Source organism: Molothrus ater, chromosome 4 (genome assembly GCF_012460135.2).
Source record: "Molothrus ater isolate BHLD 08-10-18 breed brown headed cowbird chromosome 4, BPBGC_Mater_1.1, whole genome shotgun sequence".
In the NCBI taxonomy this organism is placed as follows: domain Eukaryota; kingdom Metazoa; phylum Chordata; class Aves; order Passeriformes; family Icteridae; genus Molothrus; species Molothrus ater.
Window position 1 is genome coordinate 18,961,003 of NC_050481.2, and position 12,382 is coordinate 18,973,384.

At 47.9% G+C, this 12,382-nt stretch overlaps 1 protein-coding gene across 1 annotated transcript; it reads right to left on the reverse strand.

The window, feature by feature from the left end:
* Positions 1–3,152: 3,152 nt before the first annotated feature.
* Positions 3,153–12,231, reverse strand: NOA1 (nitric oxide associated 1). Its single transcript, XM_054514637.1, has 7 exons — positions 11,195–12,231; positions 9,410–9,574; positions 8,512–8,708; positions 7,198–7,329; positions 5,574–5,690; positions 4,647–4,764; positions 3,153–4,066 (listed from the first exon to the last, which is right to left on the reverse strand). The coding sequence occupies exons 1-7, from the start codon at positions 12,204–12,206 to the stop codon at positions 3,861–3,863; spliced, it is 1,947 nt and encodes a 648-aa protein (XP_054370612.1). The 5' UTR covers positions 12,207–12,231; the 3' UTR covers positions 3,153–3,860.
* Between the last annotated feature and the right edge of the window lie 151 nt (positions 12,232–12,382).

Sequence of the window (12,382 nt, forward strand, 5' to 3'; positions counted from 1 at the left end):
TTACAACATATTTTGTATTTGTAGGATTTTATTAAGGTCTTGGCAAATCTGACATTTAGAAGCTCAAAGACCTGCTTCTAACCTCTAACTTTGCCTGCTTTGACTTTTAGAAAAAATGTCAGGCTTCCCTCACTTCACTGTGTTTTTCTAAAATTAAATGTGCTTGTTTTGCAAATATAGAATGTACTGTAGAAGTGGTTTTCTCATCTTATAGACAAATAAACCAAAGCCACACCAAATGTTCTAGAAGTGTAGAATAAAATCTCTCTTTTATAACTGTAGATACCTTAATTTAAAATTCCAAAATTTGTGTGACTATGTACCTATTGATTAATTTCAGACTAAATGCAGTACAATCTACCATGCACAGGGAAAGACCAGGACTAATTTTGTAGTTACATTTTTATTTTCAATTAGCAAATGTGTAAATGTGTAAAGGTTTAAAGGTATTCTCACCTCAAGAACTGCTTGCTGAGTTCACGTGTACCCTTAAAACAAATGTAGGACATTTTCTTTTGTGGTTTTGGAGCATACATCAGATCATAGAGACATGATATTTGATCTCTGTGGACAGATTTCTGACATTTTTGTGAAGACAAACTGTAGCTATTTATGTTTCCCTCTGTTTCCATAACACTTGTCAACTGTACCCCATTCTAGAACTGTTTTAAGGTCTTTGGGGCCCAAACTCCAGGCCCTGGTTTTCAAATGTTCCTGTGGTGAGATTTTCACATAAGACCACAAAGTATAAACCTTGTTGTCTCTAAATGCAGTCCTCCTTTAGGCAGTTTATGTTACTTACTTTTTTTCTTCTATTTGCTCCAGCTTTTTCCCTCTTCTTGACTTTTTGAGTGTTTGAAGTTCTGAATCATTTTACCTTTCTTTTTCCAGACACTTCAGTGATGGAAACAAATCCAAACTTTTATTCTTCTATAAAAGTTTGAGGAACATCTTGTGCAAATTACAGTCTGTTTCACATTGGGAACAGAGTGACACCACCCCAGGCAGTGCTCCAGGAAGAACTAAAGCCACCATATGTGTGGGAACTTTACGAAGCAAAGAGGCAGAGCCAGGCAAATTCACCTCTGCAGCCCATGACTATTATGCTAAGAAATGGATGTTTTTATGGAAATCAGTACCAAAGCTACTTTTAAGCTGGAAACTAGACAGGCAGGAGTGAGGGATTCTCTTGTGGCCTGTAAGCAGAGCTCTGAATTCAGGAAACTGCAGAATTGCACCATCCCCACAAGAACATTATAGTGGCTTTTGCCTCCAAAAGCTACAGTGCCTTTCACACCTCTGACGTGCAGAGGGGAAGTGTTGTCTGCCAGTCCCTTCTCATGATGTACATCATCCCCACACCAGCCATACAGCCAAGCATGAAAAGGAAGAGGTGGCACTTTGGTATCTTTCAATACCTACCCGCTTTTGGGTTGTGATAGTAAGGTGGCAGTTCTGGCAGATCTTGATACTCTTTCTCTCTCTCACCACCATCTGATGCATGTAAATCATGCAGGAAGAAGTTTGGATTGGTGCATTTGTTCAAGATGCAGAGGTCCCTGTCTCAGTATTCTTTTGCATTCTTCTCAGTATTCTTGCCTAAGACATAAACTGCACAACATGAGTTGTTCATGCTGTTTCTACACATAAAGAAGTTGTTTAGCCTCTTGCCAGCTTAAAAATGTTCAAGATACCCAGTCTTGAAGAAATACACAAAGCAACATTGTTCTCCCATTTAGCTATGAGCAAGTCAAGGAAAGAGCTTGATAAATCCATGGCTTGCTCAAAAAGAATGAGCAGAATTTGTACAGGGGTTGGTTTGCTGAGTGTGTTACAACAGTTGAGGTAAATGTGACACTTTCTCTTCCATCATCACAAAAGTAATTTTAAAAAGAATCTCTCTCAAAAAAAAAGCTTCTAGAATCTTGTTCTTAAACATTAAAAAGATGTGTTTTTTCCCTTTGTGAAGGGGAAATTGAAAATCACAGCATTGTGAAGATTAGCACAGCTAAAACAGATAATCCTCACACCAGTCCTGCTGGCAACTCCTTCAGTAATTTTGGCAGCCAAATGTGAGGCCTGCCAAGAGCACAAAGAAATCCAGCCAGGAAGACAGCTACAGTCCTATATACCCATGCTGGAAAAAACACATTCTGGATCTTGCTGCCTGTGCTCTGAGGCTTGCCAAGCACAGCCTAGGAGTGGCCACACACGTGCTGGCTTTCACAACAGAGAAAGAGAGGAAAACAGGAGAGCTGTGTGAGTCACAGCCTGAGCAGTGAGGAACATGCTGCCATAGGTTTTTCTTCTAGAAAAGGCTTCCTGAGAAGTCAAGGCAAGAGTGCACATATTTTGTCTAATGTACAGGAAGAACTCTAGTCTAGACACAGACTGAACACATGTGAACCACATTCCCTGGGTTCACTGGCAGCAGACTGACCTTCATAAAGAACAACTGATTTTCTACACAGGGGGAACTGGGCATCTGCCAGCAAGGACAGGGAACTCCCCCAGGACAGTGCTGAACCCAGCGCTTCTCAAAGCCACCATGGCCCCACCTGGCCCACCCCATCTCACCAGCCCCAGTGTGGGGAGCAGGGAAGGAGGAGGCAGTGCAAGGCATGGAAGAGCTGAAGGAGTGATAGAGCACAGAAAGGGGCTCCACAGGAAGTCCCAGCAGCTTCACACAGGGGATGAGAGTGGCCCTGAGTACAGCCTGCAGACAGACCCACATGGTGGGTCTGGGCTGAAAATGGGGGGAAACAAAGAGAAGGGCAGAGGGACAGGTTTCCCTAAAGGAATGCCAATACACCATCCCACAGGCAACAAAGGTGAGAAGAGGATGCTGAATGAGCCAATGATTTCTGCTGATCACCCAGGCTTCTTCAGGACAACAGCCAAGGACCCAAGGACAGCAGAGCTGCCTCTAGGGACCAATGGACTGACTGAGGAAAACGTCAGTGAAATGGTAAGGAGATTAGAAGATACCTTTTTTTGCCTCTTTTTCAGCAGACTGAGTGGCAATGTGTCTCTCACAGTCTGCCTGTCTTTGGCAGATTGAGCATGTTTATTATTGCACTGGAGCTTTCGTGTGTTTAGCAAAATGCTCATATCCACACAAAGAGTGCCTTGTCAACTAAGTCAACAAAAGATCATCTTTGCAAAGTTTTATTCTATACCCTTGGTTTCAGAAACCTGTACCCAAGCTACAGAAACCAAATCAAAGCAGTGAATTGCAAAACTTTCCTCTTCAAGCACATGAGCAGACCTGTTTTTCATTAAATCACTTCTCCTGTGTCCAAAAGCAGGATACTGCACACCCTAATCTGCTCCAGATGCTGAAGAAGAGAAAGGACACAACTTCTGGTTGATGTTGTTGAATCAGTATCACCCACTAAGAGGGTCATATCCACACTGGAGCATTCCCTGCTCCTTCCAACTCCCTCCACCCCCTTAACTATGAAAACACCTTAAGAACAAGGTGATGATTTCTGAAATGAGGGAGCATGCCTGCAAGAAACCACCTACTTTGTGAGCAGCAAAGTCAGACCAGGTCAGGGAGGTGAGTTCCACCCTGTACTTTAAGAGGGGACAGTAAAGGGATCTGCCCATCAATGCAGATCCCAGGGAAAAGCAGTTTCTCCTCCCCCAGCAAGGTCCCAGCCCCTCAGTTCATTCAAAATGGCTGCAGTTCAGCAGCTGGATCACATGTGGACTTGTCGAACTCCCCCCCAGCCCTGCTTTCCAAAATGTGCCTGCTGGCCTTTCAAAATGAGTCCCAACATTTTCTGAATACCAGTAAGTCACAAGGTTCTCCAGGGGCCGTTCTGGCTTCTGCCTTGCTCGGATGACGACAAGCGCTATCTGCTTCCCGTGGTTCTTAGGTTTTCCACAAAGGAAGGAGGTTTTTTGGTCCTGTAGGCAGGAGTGCCTGGGATCCTGGCCCCTCTGATGGTACTGATGTAAGGCAGAAGGGGAGGCTCCCTCACCACCAATGCAGTGCCCCTGGGAGTGTAGGCTCGGAGCAGCAATTCCTCTTCTTCGTGAGCCGTCACTGCCACCCAGCCTGCACAGCCAGAGAGAATACAGACAGTGAGGAAGACAGGTCCCCAGGACCAAAACAAAGTTCTGACACAAACTGCTGCCACCCAGAGTGGCTAAAAATCTGAGCTATCCTCGTGTGGTTGCTTGAGAAACCAAGCTCCAAGGTCATCTCCAGCCCTTTCCCAACAGAAGGCAGCACCTAAAGCCAGGTTACTCTTCTCAGACACAGCTCTTTCCTGGTAAACTCAAAAGGGATGGTGGGAACTACAAAAACACAAGAATGAAGCTTTCCAATCAATGGCCCTTTCCCTCTCACCTGGACAGCTGACAGTGTCACAGCCATTCCTGATGCTGTAGAACCTGTATGGCAGCCAGAACATAAAGTATTCCAATGTTGCCATCCTGTACAAGCATGGCTGCCATTCTCCATTCTTGGAGGCTGCCACGCTTCAGCTGGACAAAGTCTGCTGCTATGATTTTGTGTTGTTCACTGTCCTGCTCTGAGCAGGAAATACAGCTTCAGCCCTTCAGAGGCCTCTTCCCATCAATGTTTCTAAGATGCAGACCCTGCAAAGCAAACTAATGAAGAAATATTAAATTACCTGCAGAGGAAAGCTTGATATCTGCAACTGCCTCAGTGGTACCAATTCCTTTCAGCGTAATGTCCTGAGGGACAAGTGGGGGGAACTCTTTCATTCTCTCTTCCCCACCCATGGGAACCTAAGATTAAAATACAGAGAAATTATTTAACAGTCAAGAGATTCTTCAGCATTCCTACCTCAAACTGGCAAGCAAGGCACAAGGAAGAATAAAGACATTAAACATTTGATAGCCTATTAAGAGCTGGACTGAAAACCTCCAGGTGTTATTTCATGTTTGTCAGACCAGTCAGGATGACACCCAGAGGAACCCTGGGGGAGGTGAGCAAAGATGGAGTGCCCACTGCAGAATGCAGCTGGTGGATCAGGCTAGCTGCCTTGATGTGAGTGACAGCACTTGTTCTCCATGTGCACAGGAATGGAAATACCAGGACAGGGACAGCTCACCCCATCTCCCATCCATCTGCAAGTGCTACACAAGACATTGCCATACCAAGGAAGAAGTCAGACCACCAAGAGATGAAGATATCTGCAGAAGATCCAGCAGGGAAAGAATAAGAAAAGTAAATTTTTCAGCTGCAATCTGTTCTGAAACCCCAGTCTGCAGGTTTGCCATGGAAAATATCCCCGTTGTGCACTTTAAGGCTGTTCAAGAAGAGCCAAATATGAGTAAGCAGAGCACTGCAAATCTTATCAGCCTGAATTCTAGAAGCAGAACCTCTGCTGAAAATGCATCATCTTGGGTGCTCTTTCCTAACACACTTCAGCCACAGAGTCTGTGCAAGACTGCTCCACAGGGCATCTCCACTCACCCACTGCACAAGTGCCAAACTCCTGATACCTGTGGATGTTCCCTGTCAGTTGTGCCCCAGACACAACTGGGGTCCTGCCTACCTGCAGCCACAAGCTCCCCCCACCACTTCCTCTTACCTTTAGGAACTCTTGGCCTGCATGCTTCTCATAGAGGGTGTCTGCATTACTCAGTGTAGTAACATGGACTGGCAACAGGTTAGAAGCCAAGACAGAAAACCAGGCAGGCTTTTCTCCCTGAAATAAATACCAAAAGGATGTTAATTATGCTAAGAGAAAAGCAGCCCTGCATTGCTCCCTCCTGCCCCATTTCTTTCCTGCATGTTGAAAACCTGCCCTACTGGATGACCCCTCCCTGTTTGAGAGGTCCCTGCCTCTGCCAGTGACAGCAGCCAGGGTTTATATAAAACTGGGATTTGAGTTTCCAGAAGAGAAGACCCACAGCTTCACCATCCTGCCTCAAAGCACGCCCAATGCCATCTTTACTGCCAGCACAGCTGCTCGGCTCAGGTAAATCATCCAAGAGACATCTTTGCTCTCATTTAATTCACAAGAATAAACTCAATGTGGTTATTCAGTGCAAGATGTGATGGACATCTGGTCTGGAGCTTCTTCTCCTATCACTCTACACTTCTAACACACAGTGCTCATTCAACAGGACTTGGTTCCAGCTGCTCTCAAGCTAAGCTGGTGGAGCAATTTCAGCAGGCACTCTCATCACATTTGCAGGAATAGAAAACAAGGTCAGAGAGGGGAGAGATCTCTCCAAACACTGCTAGCAGCCAGAAATAAGGGCAGGAATTCCTTCAAGCTCAAAGGTGTAAGCTGAGGCAGGAGCTTCTGTCATGATCTGAGCACAACTGTCCTCCAAGATACCAGGAGGATAGAGACACACAAGATTGATACATTGATGTGTGCTCCTGCCATGCCGGTACATTTTTTACTTTCTAGAATCCTGCCCCCTCCACCTTTCTGGGTTTCTTCCAGCAGGTCAGGAGTGTCCTTAGCAAAGTACCAATTCAACATTTCTGTGGTGATCTTGGAAAGCAGACTGAAACAAAGGAATAGCCATACACACCCCTAAAACAGGGCAAGCTCCTGAGAAAATTATCTAAGGCTTATGATAATGTCTAATGTTCTTATGAAAGAAACTGCCCCTTACAGAGGAAGCATCATGGGAGGTCAACTCCACACAGTTCAATAAAGGTGTAGGGCATGGGATTTTTAATAAATGGAAGAAATTATTGGCAGGGGACACACACAATACATTTGAACAATACTTTTACAGAAACTAAAATACACATGCAATTAATTGCTTCCTCAGGCAAGTTCTTCAGAGGTCTGCCAGGAAAGAAAAATGTCTAGGCTCTTCTCTCTTAGCAGGCAGCTTTCACAAAACACAGAAATGAGGAAACCCACCTATTTTCCCTGTTGATTCTGACATTCTCCTCCCTCCCTCACGCCTCTCTGTATGTCATTGGAAGCACATTAAACTGAAGATGTTTGTCAGCATTCAAAAGCAGTTCCCATTATACACTCTGTAATATTGCATGCTGGTACCAGGAAACAAACCTTCCAACTACCCATCCCAATGCATTCTGACTTCATGCAACGATTCAGGAACTGATTCATCATCTCCAAAGCAGCAATGAAAGGGTCTGGAAAAGCTACCCAGAAAGCCTTTTATGGCTGGGACTGCAGTAAGAGATGAAGCAGCTGCTCCCAAAATCCTTTCTTCCCTTACCTCTAAGTAGTCTATACGCCCCAAGGCTGCTAAAAACAACACCATTCCTGGCTTGAGAATGAAGGTCCGTGGAACAATGGCATGTGATGGCAAAACCAGCTTTACTTCCTTCTCTGTTAGGAGATTCAAAACCTGCAAAATAAATTGTCATAACTCATTCCAGATGTTTCAATGGGAACAATGAATTTAGTATTGGAATTATACTGATAGAAGAAAAGATCAATCAAAGTAATGTCAAGAACATCTGACACAACAAGTTCAATTCTGGTCCACCCAGTAAGTGAGAAACAGGAACAATGTCCCTGGCCAAAATCTGCCACAGACAACCTGCTTTTCCTCCACTCAGATTGAACACTGAGTGCAGGAACAAAACTTGATCTGAAACTTGGCATGGAGCTGTCCAAAGGAGAGCACAATAATCAGAATCAGAAACAGAAGCAACTATTTCTGGATGTGGGAAGTATCTTCCACAAGTATTAAACTCCAGAAGAAGGGAAGAACACATACAATCTCAAGTTACCAAACCAGGTCTCGTAGCTGATGCCAGTCTTTACACTAGCTATCAGAGACCAAAGTGCAAGTTAGTAAAGCATGTTATGGTCAAATGGACAAATACATCACTAGAAAACCAGAAGTCTTCCTAGTGTTCATGAAAGTAGCACCTGCACTCAACCTGTAAAGTGTCAGCACAGTCCTTGCACTTCATTCTCCTCAGAACCTTCCTGTCTGCCTGTACTATTAAATCTTCCTCAGAAGATGACCTACAGTTCTGCATGGGTATTAGAAACACCAAAAATCAAAACATGCCTGTTTTAGACATGTGCACTTTGTGAGCACTGGCTTCAGTAGGGCACTGCCCTACTGACAAAGGCCTGACACATTGCAGCCATAGCAGCAACATTGCAGATACTCCTAGCTTCAGGAGAATGCCTTCTCTAAGATGTGGTTTAGTCATACAACTCTGCTTATCCTCCTAAGCTCCACCTTCTTCCATAGGCTGGGAGAGCTGAAGAAGTGTCAGCTCCATTGGGTGATGCTGGTGTGAACTTGCTAAGAGCACTCTTGTTTACTTCCCTTGGTTCAGAGGTTGTGGCAGCTTGGTGACACAGCCCTGCAGCACCTTTGCAAAGCTGGCTGCAAACAGCATTACCACATGAACCCCTCTCGAGTTAAACCTTATCTTAATACAATTCCCAAGCTGAGAGAATCCTAATGCCAGGACTACAGCAGAAGCACTCTCCCACAGGCACAGCTAAGGCAGAACAGCCCTCCTAAACCCTGTCACCCCAAAACACAGCACCACAGAGTACCCACACAGTCTTCCTTTACAATTCCTGGAGTGTCAAAACACCACCGAGCATCCTTCACTTCGTTGTGAGTGAACTCCTCCCTTTCCTCAAGCTTCTTAGGGGCATCTATAGGATCTTCATCCATGCTGTAGGAGAGTGTGTCAGGGTCGAAGTCAATCTCAGCACTAGACTTCTGCTGTTGAAATGTTCTTCCAACTCTTCCTGGATTAAAATGAAAGGTTTTCCTGGCAATTTACTTTTTAACTTGCTTTCCTTCAATCAAACATCTACCCCTTTCATGGCTTAAAAGAGATGCACATGAGTAGTATAAAGGTGATAAAGACACTATGTATCTTTGAAATTCGTGTGCTCAAAAGCCAAGATGATAAGAAATCCCTTCTATAATTCTTGCTTAGCACTCCTCATGCCCCAAAATCTCAGCAAAATAACAGACACTCAGTTATTTCCAATTTATGGTAAAGTAGGCTGCCTTCTATTTTCAGTGCCTCAGACTGCCAAACACAGAATTATCTGAAAACCAGAGCTATCTTCTGGCACCCCCCTTTTTTGAATACATACTAAAATGATGTACAACCCCTGTAGCCTGCAGCCCAAATGTGATTACTTAAAATTAAACTTATTTTCTTTATTTAGGAACAAGAGATGGCCCATACTGTGATATCCTTGCAAACTACTGAGCTATCAGAATTTGCCAGCCTCCTTCAGAGAGGAGATGCATTGCACAGAGGAACCCTCTGCTACTACAGCAGCTGATAGGTATTCAAAAGTACTAATGATGCTGCTTATGGAGGAGATAGAGGTCTTGCCCCCACTAATCTGGGAGCAAACATTGGTCAAAATAATTTAACCTTTGTGTAGTGCAGTGTTTTCATTAGGGGCAGAAAGGTAACACCTTTACTCACCCACTAGGTAACCTTGCTTTTTAAGTTGATTAAGGTACTTTTTTTCTTCGCTGCTTAGCTGATCTTCCGTTTTTGTTGCCTCTTCTTTTAGCCTCTCCTGCCTTCGGAATATCCTGTCACACGTAGGGTTAATAATTGGAAATTTCAACAGGTTCAGTGTTGTTCCTGGAAAAACAAACAGAAGGCACTTTTGGATCTCAGACTGCTTGTCACATTTCAGCTCTGAGGAACAAGATTACAAAAAAACTGCTTCTCTAATTTTTTGGTGAAACTCAGTAACACAAAATCAGAGGTAGAACTATAGCTGCTCCCATAAACTACCAGCCTCCCAACCTGGGGAAGCAAAAACAAGACATCCACCTGCTTAAGACCTCTTCTCACACATAGTTTGAATAAAAGGGTCTCAAAGCTGAGTGGTGCCAAGGCTGTCTTAGTACATTCCATTCAAGCCTCGACTCCAGACAGCTTGGTTTGTCCTACAGGTGCTCACCACTGCACCTCCCAGCCTCTCCAGACTGGAGGACACCTCTAATGGATAGGGACAGGCAAGGCAAGCACATCAGGTGCCATCCTAACTGGCAGAGGTGCACACAGACCCACACTGGTTTAACGAGCTTCTTAGTGCTACAGGATGTACAGTACCCTCAGCACATGCATCCCACTCCTGCTGCCTCCTGTGAGGAATCACAGGATCAATTAGGCTGGAAAAGATCATCACCACGTTGACTAGACTATAGCACTGAGCGGCACATTCGGGCACAGCAACTCCATCACCTCCCTATACAATCCATTCCAATTTGTAATTACCCTTTTGGTGAAGAAGTTCCAGCTAATGTCCAACCTAAAGCTGCCCTAGTGCATCTTGAGGCTATGTCCCCTTCTCCTGTCACTGGCTGCCCTGGAGAAGAGGCTGATTCCCACCTGGCTACAACTTCTTTTGGGTAGATGCAGAGTGATAACTGTGGGAATCCACAAAATCAGAGGTTTTTGGGAAAGCTGCAAAAGGCAGGCCTCAGAGACAGCAGAATTGTGATTAGAGGTAAGCAGTAGCCATGAGATAGATCAGCAGAAAATTATTTAAAAAGTAGAAAAGCAAGGACAAATAGAACAATGGTCTGTGTATTAACGCTTGTCTAGCATAACTCCCTAAGCTACAGAAAAGTTTATCTAGCAAGATATTAGCAAGTTTGAAGCTTAATAATGGAGCTCTGTGCATTGTGTTTTAAGGCTTACAAGTAGGTATTGTATTTGAAATAAGCAAGCATTGTTATAACCAAAGGTACTTGTGCCTATAGTGGCTGGATAGAACTACTGTCAATGTGCTTTTGCTTTGTGTGATTGTAAAAAACTTATAAAGTAAGTTGTAACATTAAGTACTTGGTCTGCTGCCTGGGATGTGAGCTGCTGGCATCTTCCCATTGTCGTAACCATGTAATGAGACTGATGCTGAGAAATAAAACAGCTCAAGGCACGTTCCACAGCAGTACCATCCTGTTTGTGATTTGTACACAGACCCCCGGCCGGCGATAATAACATCTCCCAAACCCCCTTTTCTCCGGGTTAGACACTTCAGCCACTCCTCACAGGTGAAAAATTGAAGCATGGCACACCTCTGGAGCTTGGAGCCCACCACTGAGGAGCTCAGGGTGGCACGTACTACTTTGGTGACAGGTTCTCCTGCTGCAGGGGTGGCCGAGAGCAGCCCAGAGGCGCACAGCTCACTGTTATCTGCACAGCCCACATCCCCCACTACCCGTGCTACAAAGGGCCGAGCAGTGCACTGACCTGGCCAGGGGGACACGGTGGCCCTGTCGATGATGTCGGGGGCGCGGGACTTGCAGTAGTCGGAAAGCAGCAGGGTGTTGAAGAGCGTGGACTTGCCGGAGTTGGTGGCGCCCAGCAGGTAGACATCGCCGGCGCACTTCCAGGAGCGCTGCAGCCGGCTGACCAGCCCCTCCACGCCGTAGCCGGTCTTGGCGCTCACCAGGCGGATGTCCACCAGCGCGGGTCCCCGCAGCCCGGCCCGGGCGCAGGCGGCCGCCACCCGCCGCCGCAGCCGCCCCAAGTGCCCGCGGCAGTCTGCGGGCAGCAGGTCCACCTTATTGCCCACCACCAGCACGCCGGCAGCGGGCACGTCGGGGCCCAGCAGCGCCGGCAGCTGCGGCAGCACGGGGTCGGGCAGCTCCATCACGTCGAGCACGTAGAGCAGCAGCGGCCCGCGGCCGTGGCGGGGCGGGCGGCGCAGGGCCGCGCTCACCACGCGGCGGTGCTGCTCGGGCGGCAGCCGCAGCCGCAGGGCGCTGCCGTGGTGCGCCAGGGCCCAGCACCGCTGGCACACGGCGCCGCGCAGCCCCGCGGGGCCCTCGGACGCCAGGCTGCGGTACCGCTCGGCCGGCACGAAGCCCGGCGCGCCGTCGTGCCCGCACTGCAGCTCGGCCCCGCAGCCCGAGCAGCTCACGCCGCTCGGCGGCACCGACGGGTCGGACAGGCTCGGCACTGCCGCCGCTGCGCCCCGCTCCTGGCGCGGCTTCGGCTTCACCTTCAGCTCCCGCTCCTGCCGCGGCTTCAGCTTCAGCTCCCGCTCCCGGTGCAGCCTCGCCGCCGCCGCGGCCCTCTCAGCCGGGTCCGGTTCGTACTCGAGGAAGACAAAGCGCTCCTGCTCCTCGCCATGGCCCGCCGCCGCCGCACCGCACGGCCGCAGCGGGGCGCGGAGCGGGGCGCGGAGCGGGGCGCGGAGCGGGGCGCGGAGCGGGGCGCGGGCCAGGCGGGCCAGGAGCGAGGGACCCAGGCGGAGCATGGTGGCGCCGGACACACCGACGGAGGGGCCGGACACACCGACAGCGTGCCGCGGGGCGCGCGCGCCTGACGTCACGGAGCGCGCGGGCGCCTGGCGGGAGACGCGGGCGTGACGTCACAGGCCGCGCAGCCGCCGTGCCGCCGCCGCCGCCGCCGCCGGACCGCGCTACCCCGCGC